Source organism: Salmo salar, chromosome 20 (genome assembly GCF_965601325.2).
Source record: "Salmo salar chromosome 20, fSalSal1, whole genome shotgun sequence".
Lineage (NCBI taxonomy): Eukaryota > Metazoa > Chordata > Actinopteri > Salmoniformes > Salmonidae > Salmo > Salmo salar.
In genome coordinates, this window is record NC_138310.1 from 93,827,484 (window position 1) to 93,844,029 (window position 16,546).

The 16,546-nt window shown below is 50.7% G+C and overlaps 1 protein-coding gene across 2 annotated transcripts in view; it reads left to right on the top strand.

The window, feature by feature from the left end:
- gab2 (GRB2-associated binding protein 2) overlaps window positions 1–16,546 on the top strand; it is a 176,670-nt gene that overhangs the window by 122,678 nt on the left and 37,446 nt on the right. Inside the window, exons 3-4 of one of the 2 annotated variants that reach the window (XM_045704158.2) lie at window positions 12,522–12,692; window positions 12,857–12,953. In XM_045704158.2, coding sequence (XP_045560114.1) covers window positions 12,522–12,692; window positions 12,857–12,953 — 268 coding nt within the window. The remainder of the gene's footprint in view (window positions 1–12,521; window positions 12,693–12,856; window positions 12,954–16,546) is intronic. The other variant, XM_045704160.2, reaches the window with a different exon arrangement.

A 16,546-nucleotide genomic window follows, 5' to 3' on the forward strand; every position in this document is an offset into this window, starting at 1 on the left:
GAACTAGGAATAGATATAGTCCTTGGTTCACCCCAGACCTGTCTGCCCTTGACCAGCACAAAAACATCCTGTGGCGTTCTGCATTAGCATCGAATAGCCCCCACGATATGCAACTTTTCAGGGAAGTTAGGAACAAATATACACAGGCAGTTAAAAAAGCCAAGGCTAGCTTTTTCAAACAGAAATGTGCTTCCTGTAGTACTAACTCAAAGTTCTGAGACACTGTAAAGTGCATGGAGAATAAGAGCACCTCCTTCCAGCTGCCCACTGCTCTGAGGTTAGGAAACACTGTTACCACCGATAAATCCACTATAATTAATCATTTCAATAAGCATTTTTCTACAGCTGGCCATGCTTTCCACCTGGCTACCCCTACCCCGGTCAACTGCCCGGCACCCTCCACAGCAACCCGCCAATGCCCACACCACTTCTCCTTCACCCAAATCCAGATAGCTGTTGTTCTGAAAGAGCTGCAAAATCTGGACCCCTACAAATCAGCTGGGCTAGACAATCTGGATCCTCTCTTTCTAAAAATATCTGCCGAAATTGTTGCAAACCGTATTACTAGCCTGTTCAACCTCTCTTTCGTATCGTCTGAGATCCCCAAAGATTGGAAAGCTGCCACGGTCATCCCCCTCTTCAAAGGGGTGACACTCTAGACCCAAACTGCTACAGACCTATATATATCCTACCCTGTCTTTCTAAGGTCTTCGAAAGCCAAGTTAACAAACAGATTACCGACCATTTCGAATCCCACCGTACCTTCTCCGCTATGCAATCTGGTTTCAGAACTGGTCATGGGTGCACCTCAGCCACGTTCAAGGTCCTAAACGACATCATAACCGCCATCGATAAGAGACATTACTGTGCAGCCGTATTCATCGACCTGGCCAAGGCTTTCGACTCTGTCAATCACCACATTCTTACTGGCTGACTCGACAGCCTTGGTTTCTCAAATGATTGCCTCGCCTACTTCTCAGATAGAGTTCAGTGTGTCAAATCGGAGGGCCTGTTGTCCGGACCTCTGGCAGTCTCTATGGGGGTGCCACAGGGTTCAATTCTCGGGCCGACTCTTTTCTCTGTATACATCAATGATGTCGCTCTTGCTGCTGGTGATTCTCTGATCCACCTCTACGCAGATGACAGCATTCTGTATACTTCTGTCCCTTCTTTGGACACTGTGTTAACTACCCTCCAGATGAGCTTCAATGCCATTCAACTCTCCTTCCGTGGCCTCCAACTGCTCTTAAACGCAAATCAAACTAAATACAAGCTATTCAATCGATCACTACCCGCACCTGCCCGCCCACCCAGCATCACTACTCTGGACGGTTCTGACTTAGAATATGTGGACAACTACAAATACCTAGGTGTCTGGTTAGACTGAAGCTGGAGACCCATATCTCCCTCACTAGCTTTAAGCACCAGCTGTCAGAGCAGCTCACAGATCACTGCACCTGTACATAGCCCATCTGTAAACAGCCCATCTATCTACCTACCTCATCCCCATACTGTATTTATTTATTTATTTATTTTGCTCCTTTGCACCCCAGTATCTCTACTTGCACATTCATCTTCTGCACATCCATCATTCCAGTGTTTAATTGATATATTGTGATTACTTCGCCACCATGGCCTATTTATTGTCTTAATTTACCTCATTTGAACTGTATATAGACTTTTTGTTTTCTTTTGTTCTACTGTATTATTGACTGTATGTTTGTTTTACTCCATGTGTAACTCTGTGTTGTTGTATGTGTTGAATTGCTATGCTTTATCTTGGTCAGGTCGCAGTTACAAATGAGAACTTGTTCTCAACTAGCCTACCTGGTTAAATAAAGGTGAAATAAAATACTTTTTTTTAAAGTACTAGATTCATTCTCTGATCCTTTGTTTGGGTGGACAACATGTCAGTTCCTGCTGCAAGAGCTCTGATAGGTTGAAGGCCGCCCTCCGGAAGTTGTCATAATTACTGTGTAAGTCTATGGAAGGCGGGTGAGAACCATGAGCCTCCTAGGTTTTGTATTGAAGTCAATTTACCCAGAGGAGGACGGAAGCTAGCTGTCCTCCTGCAACACCATGGTGCTACCCTACAGAGTGTTGTTGAGGCTACTGCAGACCTGATTTACAAAATAGTGCGTTTTAATCAATTATTTGGTGACATGAATATATTTAGTATATTTTCATCTAAAAAGGATAACTTTTTAAGTGTTTTACCATTTTTATTTGTTATTAAATTCACTGAGGAGAAGGGTTCTCCCCTGACACACACGCTATGACATGTACTACACGCGTGTGTATGACGGTATTGTAAATGTTGTATTGTAGATGACGTATGTAGTGGTGTAAAAATGTTATGTGTTAGTCACCACCATCCAATAACTTCAGTTAGTCCCCACTGTCCACCATCACCAGTTAGTCCCCACTGTCCACCATCACCAGTTAGTCCCCACTGTCCACCATCACCAGTTAGTCCCCACTGTCCACCCATCACCAGTTAGTCCCCACTGTCCACCATCACCAGCTAGTCCCCACTGTCCACCATCACCAGCTAGTCCCCACTGTCCACCCATCACCAGTTAGTCCCCACTGTCCACCATCACCAGTTAGTCCCCACTGTCCACCATCACCAGTTAGTCCCCACTGTCCACCATCACCAGTTAGTCCCCACTGTCCACCCATCACCAGTTAGTCCCCACTGTCCACCATCACCAGTTAGTCCCCACTGTCCACCATCACCAGTTAGTCCCCACTGTCCACCATCACCAGTTAGTCCCCACTGTCCACCATCACCAGCTAGTCCCCACTGTCCACCATCACCAGTTAGTCCCCACTGTCCACCCATCACCAGTTAGTCCCCACTGTCCACCATCACCAGTTAGTCCCCACTGTCCACCATCACCAGTTAGTCCCCACTGTCCACCATCACCAGTTAGTCCCCACTGTCCACCCATCACCAGTTAGTCCCCACTGTCCACCATCACCAGTTAGTCCCCACTGTCCACCATCACCAGTTAGTCCCCACTGTCCACCATCACCAGTTAGTCCCCACTGTCCACCCATCACCAGTTAGTCCCCACTGTCCACCATCACCAGCTAGTCCCCACTGTCCACCATCACCAGCTAGTCCCCACTGTCCACCATCACCAGTTAGTCCCCACTGTCCACCATCACCAGTTAGTCCCCACTGTCCACCATCACCAGCTAGTCCCCACTGTCCACCATCACCAGTTAGTCCCCACTGTCCACCATCACCAGTTAGTCCCCACTGTCCACCATCACCAGTTAGTCCCCACTGTCCACCATCACCAGCTAGTCCCCACTGTCCACCATCACCAGCTAGTCCCCACTGTCCACCATCACCAGTTAGTCCCCACTGTCCACCATCACCAGTTAGTCCCCACTGTCCACCATCACCAGTTAGTCCCCACTGTCCACCCATCACCAGTTAGTCCCCACTGTCCACCATCACCAGTTAGTCCCCACTGTCCACCATCACCAGCTAGTCCCCACTGTCCACCCATCACCAGTTAGTCCCCACTGTCCACCCATCACCAGTTAGTCCCCACTGTCCCACCATCACCAGTTAGTCCCCACTGTCCACCATCACCAGTTAGTCCCCACTGTCCACCATCACCAGTTAGTCCCCACTGTCCACCATCACCAGTTAGTCCCCACTGTCCCACCATCACCAGTTAGTCCCCACTGTCCACCATCACCAGTTAGTCCCCACTGTCCACTATCACCAGCTAGTCCCCACTGTCCACCATCACCAGTTAGTCCCCACTGTCCACCATCACCAGCTAGTCCCCACTGTCCACCATCACCATTTAGTCCCCACTGTCCACCATCACCATTTAGTCCCCACTGTCCACCATCACCAGTTAGTCCCCACTGTCCACCATCACCAGTTAGTCCCCACTGTCCCACCATCACCAGTTAGTCCCCACTGTCCACCATCACCAGTTAGTCCCCACTGTCCACCATCACCAGTTAGTCCCCACTGTCCACCATCACCAGTTAGTCCCCACTGTCCACCATCACCAGTTAGTCCCCACTGTCCACCATCACCAGTTAGTCCCCACTGTCCACCATCACCAGTTAGTCCCCACTGTCCACCATCACCAGTTAGTCCCCACTGTCCACCCATCACCAGTTAGTCCCCACTGTCCACCATCACCAGCTAGTCCCCACTGTCCACCATCACCAGCTTAGTCCCCACTGTCCACCATCACCAGTTAGTCCCCACTGTCCACCATCACCAGTTAGTCCCCACTGTCCACCATCACCAGTTAGTCCCCACTGTCCACCATCACCAGCTAGTCCCCACTGTCCACCATCACCAGCTAGTACCCACTGTCCACCATCACCAGTTAGTCCCCACTGTCCACCATCACCAGTTAGTCCCCACTGTCCACCATCACCAGTTAGTCCCCACTGTCCACCCATCACCAGCTAGTCCCCACTGTCCACCATCACCAGTTAGTCCCCACTGTCCACCATCACCAGTTAGTCCCCACTGTCCACCATCACCAGTTAGTCCCCACTGTCCACCATCACCAGCTAGTCCCCACTGTCCACCATCACCAGTTAGTCCCCACTGTCCACCCATCACCAGTTAGTCCCCACTGTCCACCATCACCAGTTAGTCCCCACTGTCCACCATCACCAGTTAGTCCCCACTGTCCACCATCACCAGTTAGTCCCCACTGTCCACCATCACCAGTTAGTCCCCACTGTCCACCATCACCAGTTAGTCCCCACTGTCCACCCATCACCAGTTAGTCCCCACTGTCCACCATCACCAGTTAGTCCCCACTGTCCACCCATCACCAGTTAGTCCCCACTGTCCACCATCACCAGTTAGTCCCCACTGTCCACCCATCACCAGTTAGTCCCCACTGTCCACCATCACCAGTTAGTCCCCACTGTCCACCCATCACCAGTTAGTCCCCACTGTCCACCATCACCAGTTAGTCCCCACTGTCCACCATCACCAGCTAGTCCCCACTGTCCACCATCACCAGCTAGTCCCCACTGTCCACCATCACCAGTTAGTCCCCACTGTCCACCCATCACCAGTTAGTCCCCACTGTCCACCATCACCAGTTAGTCCCCACTGTCCACCATCACCAGTTAGTCCCCACTGTCCACCATCACCAGTTAGTCCCCACTGTCCACCATCACCAGTTAGTCCCCACTGTCCACCATCACCAGTTAGTCCCCACTGTCCACCATCACCAGTTAGTCCCCACTGTCCACCATCACCAGTTAGTCCCCACTGTCCACCATCACCAGTTAGTCCCCACTGTCCACCATCACCAGTTAGTCCCCACTGTCCACCATCACCAGTTAGTCCCCACTGTCCACCATCACCAGTTAGTCCCCACTGTCCACCATCACCAGTTAGTCCCCACTGTCCACCATCACCAGTTAGTCCCCACTGTCCACCATCACCAGTTAGTCCCCACTGTCCACCCATCACCAGTTAGTCCCCACTGTCCACCCATCACCAGTTAGTCCCCACTGTCCACCCATCACCAGTTAGTCCCCACTGTCCACCATCACCAGTTAGTCCCCACTGTCCACCATCACCAGCTAGTCCCCACTGTCCACCATCACCAGCTAGTCCCCACTGTCCACCATCACCAGCTAGTCCCCACTGTCCACCATCACCAGTTAGTCCCCACTGTCCACCATCACCAGTTAGTCCCCACTGTCCACCATCACCAGTTAGTCCCCACTGTCCCACCATCACCAGTTAGTCCCCACTGTCCACCATCACCAGTTAGTCCCCACTGTCCACCATCACCAGTTAGTCCCCACTGTCCACCATCACCAGTTAGTCCCCACTGTCCACCATCACCAGTTAGTCCCCACTGTCCACCATCACCAGTTAGTCCCCACTGTCCACCATCACCAGTTAGTCCCCACTGTCCACCATCACCAGTTAGTCCCCACTGTCCACCATCACCAGTTAGTCCCCACTGTCCACCATCACCAGCTAGTCCCCACTGTCCACCATCACCAGCTAGTCCCCACTGTCCACCATCACCAGTTAGTCCCCACTGTCCACCATCACCAGTTAGTCCCCACTGTCCACCCATCACCAGTTAGTCCCCACTGTCCACCATCACCAGTTAGTCCCCACTGTCCACCATCACCAGCTAGTCCCCACTGTCCACCATCACCAGTTAGTCCCCACTGTCCACCATCACCAGTTAGTCCCCACTGTCCACCATCACCAGCTAGTCCCCACTGTCCACCATCACCAGTTAGTCCCCACTGTCCACCATCACCAGCTAGTCCCCACTGTCCACCATCACCAGCTAGTCCCCACTGTCCACCATCACCAGTTAGTCCCCACTGTCCACCATCACCAGTTAGTCCCCACTGTCCACCATCACCAGTTAGTCCCCACTGTCCACCATCACCAGCTAGTCCCCACTGTCCACCATCACCAGTTAGTCCCCACTGTCCACCATCACCAGTTAGTCCCCACTGTCCACCATCACCAGCTAGTCCCCACTGTCCACCATCACCAGTTAGTCCCCACTGTCCACCATCACCAGCTAGTCCCCACTGTCCACCATCACCAGTTAGTCCCCACTGTCCACCATCACCAGTTAGTCCCCACTGTCCACCCATCACCAGTTAGTCCCCACTGTCCACCATCACCAGCTAGTCCCCACTGTCCACCATCACCAGCTAGTCCCCACTGTCCACCATCACCAGCTAGTCCCCACTGTCCACCCATCACCAGTTAGTCCCCACTGTCCACCATCACCAGCTAGTCCCCACTGTCCACCCATCACCAGCTAGTCCCCACTGTCCACCATCACCAGCTAGTCCCCACTGTCCACCCATCACCAGCTAGTCCCCACTGTCCACCATCACCAGCTAGTCCCCACTGTCCACCATCACCAGCTAGTCCCCACTGTCCACCATCACCAGCTAGTCCCCACTGTCCAATATGTTCTGTTTTTAGCTCTCATTATTATTCCCATTATGCTATGTTTATATGTTATATATTTATATTTATATATTCTGTTTTTAGATATATTTTAAATCATATTATGCTCTGTCCTTGTTTAATGCTGATTAGGAGAGGAGAGAGAGCAGTAGGGGAGGAGAGGGGAGAGCAGTAGGGGAGGAGAGGGGAGAGAGCAGTAGGGGAGAGCAGTAGGGGAGGAGAGGGTAGAGAGGAGAGGGGAGAGCAGTAGGGGAGGAGAGGGTATAGAGGAGAGGGGAGAGCAGTAGGGGAGGAGGAGGGAGGAGGAGAGGATAGGAGAAGGGAGGAGGACAGGATGAGCAGTAGGGGAGGAGAGGGGAGAGCAGTAGGGGAGGAGAGGGGAGAGAGCAGTAGGGGAGAGCAGTAGGGGAGGAGAGGGTAGAGAGGAGAGGGGAGAGCAGTAGGGGAGGAGAGGGTATAGAGGAGAGGGGAGAGCAGTAGGGGAGGAGGAGGGAGGAGGAGAGGATAGGAGAAGGGAGGAGGACAGGATGAGCAGTAGAGGAGAGGAGAGGATAGGAGAAGGGAGGAGGAGAGGAGTTGAAGTCAGGGGTGTACAAAGCCTGTCCTTGTCCTGAGTGTGTGTTGTGTTCTAATTCCGTCGTCCTGAGCACCAGTTCACCAGAGATCCTCTATTAGATTAAAGATCCACAGCAGATGAGACACTAGGTGATGGATTACAGAACGTAATTGGAACATTGAAACTCATCATGAAGTGAATCACTCCGTGTACTTACCAGAAATATACTTCTTCTATTCACCAAGCAGTTAAAGTGGTATTTTAATGCATTACAACACTCTTGAGATATGTGATATAGCATCAGGTCAAGGGATGGTGTCAAGTTACAAATGGACTCCTCACCTTGCTATTTGATGGAAACATACTTGACGTTTCTGAGAGTGGTTAGAACGAGAGATAATCTAGATGTGATAACTGTGGTTAGAACGAGTTGTGATAACCGTGGTTCTACTACCCAGCCGGGTTGGAATGGTTCCACTATGACCTGTGTGTGTGTGTGTGTGTGTGTGTGTGTGTGTGTGTGTGTGTGTGTGTGTGTGTGTGTGTGTGTGTGTGTGTGAACATCATGACCTTTAGTTAGTTGTGTTGTTTCTATGACAGCCCAGCTGTCTGCTGTGATACTGTAAGACTGTAGAAGGAAGACATGGGGTTAAATAGTACTTGACATCATTGTAAATATTTAAACTGTGCTCGATTTGAACTTGTCTGGCACAATGGAACCAATTGAACTGATGCATAAAGTGAAAACCCCCCTCTCACCTGGCACTCCAGACAGGCTGAAGCAAACGCATCAAGTATTTCAAAGGTTTCAAATAGTATGTGAACCCAGGTCTGCTGTAGAGAGGAGACAAGTCTCAGGCCGGAGATGAAAATAGAACTCTGGCATGAGGCCAGAGAACCAGGAAGGAACAAGACCACATGACCCCTCTCACTCACTCGCTTACTGGAGGAAGAGGAGAGAGGGGGAGAGATGAGAGGAGAGTGGGAGGAGGAAGAGGAGAGAGGAGGGGAGAGGTGGGAGACGAAGAGGACGAAGAGGAGAGAGGAGGAGAGATGAGAGGAGAGTGGGAGGAGGAAGAGGAGAGAGAGAGGGGGAGAGATGAGAGGAGAGTGGGAGGAGGAAGAGGAGAGAGGGGGGGAGAGATGAGAGGAGAGTGGGAGGATGAAGAGGAGAGAGGAGGAGAGATGAGAGCGGAGTGGGAGGAGGAAGAGGAGAGAGAGGGGGAGAGATGAGAGTGGGAGGAGGAAGAGGAGAGAGAGAGAGGGAGAGATGAGAGGAGAGTGGGAGGACGAAGAGGAGAGAGGAGGGGAGATGAGATGCGGAGTGGGAGGAGGAAGAGGAGAGAGAGGGGGAGAGATGAGAGTGGAGGAGGAAGAGGAGAGAGAGGGGAGAGAGAGAGGAGAGTGGGAGGAGGAAGAGGAGAGAGGAGGAGAGGAGAGTGGGACAATGCAGTACTCTGCAACATTGCCTTTACATTTCAATCACTTAAGCACTGAACTTGGGCAATGCGCCTCCAGCCCCCTGTCAACTTCCAAGAACTTCCACTTTCACATTAAATTGACCACTTTTATCAAACAGCAGCTTGGAATGAAACCCCAGTTGATAATGAGACTGTTATGGAGCAAATGGAGGGGGGTATATTATAGAGCAGAATGAGGCATGACCACTACGACTAATGGAGGGGGGTATATTATAGAGCAGAATGAGGCATGACCACTACGACTAATGGAGGGGAGTATATTATAGAGCAGAATGAGGCATGACCACTACGACTAATGGAGGGGGGTATATTATAGAGCAGAATGAGGCATGACCACTACGACTAATGGAGGGGGGTATATTATAGAGCAGAATGAGGCATGACCACTACGACTAATGGAGGGGAGTATATTATAGAGCAGAATGAGGCATGACCACTACGACTAATGGAGGGGAGTATATTATAGAGCAGAATGAGGCATGACCACTACGATTAATGGAGGGGAGTATATTATAGAGCAGAATGAGGCATGACCACTACGACTAATGGAGGGGAGTATATTATAGAGCAGAATGAGGCATGACCACTACGACTAATGGAGGGGCGTGTATTATAGAGCAGAATGAGGCATGACCGCTACGACTAATGGAGGGGAGTATATTATAGAGCAGAATGAGGCATGACCACTACGACTAATGGAGGGGAGTATATTATAGAGCAGAATGAGGCATGACCACTACGACTAATGGAGGGGAGTATATTATAGAGCAGAATGAGGCATGACCACTACGACTAATGGAGGGGAGTATATTATAGAGCAGAATGAGGCATGACCACTACGACTAATGGAGGGGAGTATATTATAGAGCAGAATGAGGCATGACCACTAGGACTAATGGAGGGGGGGGGGGGGGGGGGATGAGGAATGACCACTATGACTAATGGAGATGGGGGGGGGAATGAGGAATGACCACTATGACTAATGGAGAGGGGGGGATGTAGTCCATGGTTGGCTAAACGAGGTCAGTCCTTGCCTGAGGAATCCCTGCCTCTACTCAGGACATGGTCTCCATTCCGCTGGTCAGCATGGTGGACATTAGTGTGATGCAAAGACTTTCAGGCACTCAGCCAGCCCAGTGGGGGCTCCCATCCAGTCCTAGATGGGCTCAATTACTTCCATTGTTACGAGGATAGTTAAGATAGCTCATCCACTCTCCAGTCTCTCTCTCTCTCTCTCTCTCTCTCTCTCTCTCTCTGCTCTCTCTCTCTCTCTCTGTCGCTCTCTCTTTCTGTCTCTCTGTCTCTCTCTCTCTGTCTCTCTCTCTCTTTCTGTCTCTCTCGCTCTATGTCTCTCTCTCTCTCTCTCTCATCCTCTCTCTTCACAGAAAGCTCTGCTCCATAGTGAAGGGTGCTGGGCCCACTAAAATGGGTAGATATATTGATTGAGGGGGGAGAGGGGAGGGAGAGGGAGAGGCATGAGTAGTTTCTGCTTCTAAAACAGGTCTGTCTGTACTGATTTGGTAAAACAACATGTTCAACATGAGAACTGAAATATAGTTAAAATGCTTTTAGAGAAAAATACACAGCTTGGCTTCCATTTCAGTCAGACAACCTGTTTCATCCTTGTTCCTGATGGACAATGATAAGGACATAGCATCTGAGGGAATAGGCATCAGGGTGTGTGTCTTTGTGTTTGTCCTCCGCCAACGAAAGCCAGAGGGATTCTCTCTCATTTTACATTTACATTTTAGTCATTTAGCAGACGCTCTTATCCAGAGCGACTTACAGTAGTGAATGCATACATTTCATTTTCATTTCATGAATTTTGTTATTATTATTATTATTATTTTTTTGTACTGGTCCCCCGTGGGAATCGAACCCACAACCCTGGCGTTGCACACACCATGCTGGCGTTGCAAACACCATGCTCTACCAACTGAGCCTCTCTGTTCTGATAGCTATTGGTCATTGGTTATGTTTAGAGGGCACACCGAGCTACGGTATTGAATACAAGTCTGCATGGATGTTACTGCTTGAAACCTTCCATTCAACCACCTGAGAACTGAACTGGGCTGGCTGGGGTTTTGTTCTGTAAAGATGAAAAGCATTACGACAAGGTGGGGGACAACTATTGTAAAATAACAAGTAATGGTCGACACGTTTTCAGTTTCCTTTTCTAAATCTGTTGAATCTCCTTGAGTTGATCCAATAGAGAGAAGTTAATCAGATGTTTTTCTCTCCTCTCCTCTCCTCTCCTCTCCTCTCCTCTCCTCTCCTCTCCTCTCCTCTCCTCTCCTCTCCTCTCCTCTCCTCTCTCTATCCATCTCCTCTCTCCTCCCTATCCCTCCCCTCTCCTATCCCTCCCCTCTCCTATCCCTATCCCTCTCCTCCCTCCCCTCTCCTCTCCCTATCCCTCTCCTCTCCTCTCCCTATCCCTCTCCTCTCCTCTCCCTATCCATCCGCTCCCCTCTCCTCCCTATCCCTCCCCTCTCCTCCCTATCCCTCTCCTCTCCCTATGCATCTCCTCTCCATATGCATCTCCCTATCACTCTCCTCCCCTATCCATCCCCTCCCCTCTCCTCCCCTCTCCTCCCTATTCCTCCCCTCTCCTCCCCCTATCCCTCTCCTCCCTCCCCTCTCCTCCCTATCCCTCCCCTCTCCTCCCTATCCCTCCCCTCTCCTCCCTATCCCTCCCCTCTCCTCTCCCTATGCATCTCCCTACCCCTCTCCTCCCTATCCCTCTCCTCCCCCTATCCATCCCCTCCCCTCTCCTCCCCTCTCCTCCCTATCCCTCCCCTCTCCTCCCCCTATCCCTCTCCTCCCTCCCCTCTCCTCCCTATCCCTCCCCTCTCCCTATGCATCTCCTCTCCATATGCATCTCCCTATCACTCTCCTCCCCTATCCATCCCCTCCCCTCTCCTCCCTATTCCTCCCCTCTCCTCCCCCTATCCCTCTCCTCCCTCCCCTCTCCTCCCTATTCCTCCCCTCTCCTCCCCCTATCCCTCTCCTCCCTCCCCTCTCCTCCCTATCCCTATCCCTCTCCTCCCCCTATCCATCCCCTCCCCTCTCCTCCTTATCCCTCCCCTCTCCTCCCCACTCCTCCTTATGCCTCCCCTCTCCTCCCCCTATCCATCCCCTCCCCTCTCCTCCTTATCCCTCCCCTCTCCTCCCCACTCCTCCTTATGCCTCCCCTCTCCTCCCCCTATCCATCCCCTCCCCTCTCCTCCTTATCCCTCCCCTCTCCTCCCCACTCCTCCTTATCCATCCCCTCCCCTCTCCTCCCTCCCCTCTCCTCCCTATCCCTATCCCTCTCCTCCCCCTATCCATCCCCTCCCCTCTCCTCCTTATCCCTCCCCTCCCCTCTCCCTCTCCCTATCCCTCTCCTCCCCTCTCCTCCCTCCCCCACAGATGCTAGATCCTCAACAATAATAATACTTTGCCAAATCAACTAGCTGTGGGATTTGACATCATCATCATCATCATCATCATTGTATTGTCCTCTCCCCGACAGACGGCCGGTCCTCTACAGCTCATATGGGCCGTTCCCTGGCAGCAGACCTGTCCAGTTCCCTGACCCCACTGACCAGAGAGCGTAAGTCGTCTGCTCCAGTCCACTCTTCCCAGCCCGTCCTGTTCACCTTCGACGTCCCGGTCCGCCACGGTGGGTCCCACAGTCACCACGGTAACCATGGTTTTGACTCCGTTGGAATTAAAAAAAATATATATTTAATATATATTTTTTTTAATTACAAAAATGTAAACACACATGTGGACACAATGCATTTAAAATCACTGAGGATAGCAAAACAACATTTTTAACAAGGGATTGTGGTCCTCTTGTTGCAGGTAACCACGGTAACCACGGGGGCTCCCTGTCCAACAGCGCACCACAGGATTACCTTCTACTGCATCAGTGCATGAGCAGGAAGACAGAGAGCGCACGGTGAGGTGGTGTTTCTGTGTGTATCATATGGACTTCCTGTCACTTCCTGTCACTTCCTGTCACCCCATGATGCAATGGGGTCAACGTACAGACTCGGTTCACTTCCTGGATGTAAAAACTTGGCAGGCTAGCAGCTCTCTGGGGTGCCTCTACCATAGAAAACATCATCACTAGCATGCCCACTAGTCCACCCATTATGTAATTGACTCGAACAGGGATAACCATTCTAGTAGTTCTATTTCTATGGTCTCTGCTGTTGCGTGGGGAGGGAGGAGGGAGGCAGGGGTTGTAGGCCTACTACACTCTAGCCAGGCTTCTAGATCACACTAATATGGCCAGGCATTAGAAAAGCAGAATGGTGTGTGTGTGTGTGACCAGCTTACGTATGTGAGCAGTGTAAGAATGAGTAGCCAGAAAGTGTTTGTGTGTGTGGGCTGTTAGGGCTGACTGTCTCTGCTGTGGGCTCCCTCCCTCCCTCCCTCCCTCCCTCCCTCCTCCCTCCCTCCCTCCCTCCCTCCCTCCCTCCTTCCATTCTCCTGGATGTCCTCCCTCCCTCCTTCCATTCTCCTGGATGTCCTGCCTCCCTCCCTCCCTCCTCCCATTCTCCTGGATGTCCTCCCTCCCTCCCTCCCCCCCAGTCCTGGGTGAGCCCTCCGTTTCCATCCTCCAGGATATCATTAATCAATGTTAAAGATGTACTATGCAGAAATCGCTCCGCCATTTTCTGGTTGATAAAATTTGAATTTCAGTTTGTGACAAAACAAGCAAATATAGTGTAGAGAATCATTGAACGAACTAATGTCTGTAGACATGAAGTGCTTTGAAAGGCTGGTCATGGCTCACATCAATACCATTATCCCAGAAACCCTAGACCCACTCTAATTTGCATACCGCACTAACAGATCCACAGATGATGCAATCTCTATTGCGCTTCACACTGCCCTTTCCCGCCTGGACAAAATGAACACCTATGTGAGAATGCTGTTCATTGACTACAGCTCAGCGTTCAACACCATAGTGTCCTCAAAGCTCATCACTAAGCTAAGGACCCTGGGACTAAACACCTCCCTCTGCAACTGTATCCTGGACTTCCTGACGGGCCGCCCCCAGGTGGTGAGGGTAGGTAACAACACATCCGCCACGCTGATCCTCAACACTGGGGTTCCTCAGGGGTGCGTGCTCTGTCCCCTCCTGTATTCCCTGTTCACCTACGACTGCATGGCCAGGCACGACTCCAACACCATCATTAAGTTTGCTGACAACACAACAGTGGTATGCCTGATCACCGACAACTATGAGACAGCCTATAGAGAGGAGGTCAGAGACCTGGACGGGTGGTGCCAGGACAACAATTTCTCCCTCAATGTGATCAAGACAAAGGAGATGATTGTGGACTACAGGAAAAGGAGGACCGAGCACGCCCTCATTCTCATCGACGAGGCTGTAGTGGAGCGGGTTGAGAGCTTCAAGTTCCTTGGTGTCCACATCACCAACAAACTATCATGGTCCAAACATACCAAGACAGTCGTGAAGAGGGCACGACAAAACCTATTCCCCCTCAGGAGACTGAAAAGATTTGGCATGGGTCCTCAGATCCTCAAAAACTTCTATAGCTGCACCATCGAGAGCATCCTGACTGCTTGCAACACTGCCTGGTATGGCAACTGCTTGGCCTCTGACCGCAAGGCACTACAGAGGGTAGTGCGTACGGCCCAGTACATCACTGGGGCCAAGCTTCCTGCCATCCAGGATCTCTACACCAGGCGGTGTCAGAGGAAGGCCCTAAAAATTGTCAAAGACTCCAGCCACACTAGTCATAGACTGTTCTCTCTGCTACTGTACGGCAAGCGGTACCGGAGCACCAAGTCTAGGTTCAAGAGGCTTCTAAACAGCTTCTACCCCGAAGCCGTAAGACTCCTGAACATCTAATCAAATGGCTACCCAGAATGCTGCCCCCCCCCCATCTCTTTTACACCGCTGCCACTCTCTGTTTATCATCTATGCATAGTCACTTTACCTACATGTACATATTACCTCAATTACCTCGACTAACCAGTGCCCCCACACATTGACTCTGTACCGGTACCCCCTGTATATAGCCTACACATTGACTCTGTACCGGTACCCCCTGTATATAGCCTCCACATTGACTCTGTACTGGTTCCCCCTGTATATAGCCTCCACATTGACTCTGTACCGGTACCCCCTGTATATAGCCTCCACATTGACTCTGTACCGGTACCCCCTGTATATAGCCTCCACATTGACTCTGTACCGGTATATCCTGTATATAGCCTCCACATTGACTCTGTACCGGTACCCCCCCCTGTATATAGCCTCCACATTGACTCTGTACCGGTACCCCCTGTATATAGCCTCCACATTGACTCTGTACCGGTACCCCCTGTATATAGCCTCCACATTGACTCTGTACCGGTACCCCCCTGTATACAGCCTCCACATTGACTCTGTACTGGTGCCCCCTGTATATAGCCTCCACATTGACTCTGTACCGGTACCCCCTGTATATAGCCTCCACATTGACTCTGTACCGGTACCCCCTGTTTATAGCTTCCACATTGACTCTGTACCGGTACCCCCTGTATATAGCCTCCACATTGACTCTGTACCGGTACCCCCTGTATACAGCCTCCACATTGACTCTGTACCAGTACCCCCTGTATATAGCCTCCACATTGACTCTGTACCGGTACCCCCTGTATATAGCCTTCACATTGACTCTGTACCGGTACCCCCTGTATATAGCCTCCACATTGACTCTGTACCGGTACCCCCTGTATATAGCCTCCACATTGACTCTGTACTGGTACCCCCTGTATATAGCCTCCACATTGACTCTGTACCGGTACCCCCTGTATATAGCCTCCACATTGACTCTGTACCGGTACCCCCTGTATATAGCCTCCACATTGACTCTGTACCGGTACCCCCTGTATATAGCCTCCACATTGACTCTGTACTGGTACCCCCTGTATATAGCCTCCACATTGACTCTGTACCGGTACCCCCTGTATATAGCCTCCACATTGACTCTGTACCGGTACCCCCTGTATATAGCCTCCACATTGACTCTGTACCGGTACCCCCTGTATATAGCCTCCACATTGACTCTGTACTGGTACCCCCTGTATATAGCCTCCACATTGACTCTGTACCGGTACCCCCTGTATATAGCCTCCACATTGACTCTGTACCGGTACCCCCTGTATATAGCCTCCACATTGACTCTGTACCGGTACCCCCTGTATATAGCCTCCACATTGACTCTGTACTGGTACACCCTGTATATAGCCTCGTTATTGTTATTTTACTTCTGCTCTTTAATTATTTGTTACTTTTATTTCTTATTTTTTACTTATCTGTTTTTTACTTAACACTTATTTTTCTTAAAACTGCATTGTTGTTTAAGAGCTTGTAAGTAATCATTTCACAGTAATGTCTACACCTGTTGTATTCAGCGCGTGTGACAAATAAAATTTGATTTGATTTGAAAGTGCTAGGAAAAATATTTTCTATAAGCAAAAATATTGTATTTTCAGCTGTTTGAAGCTGGTGTACAAAACCGAAAGTAA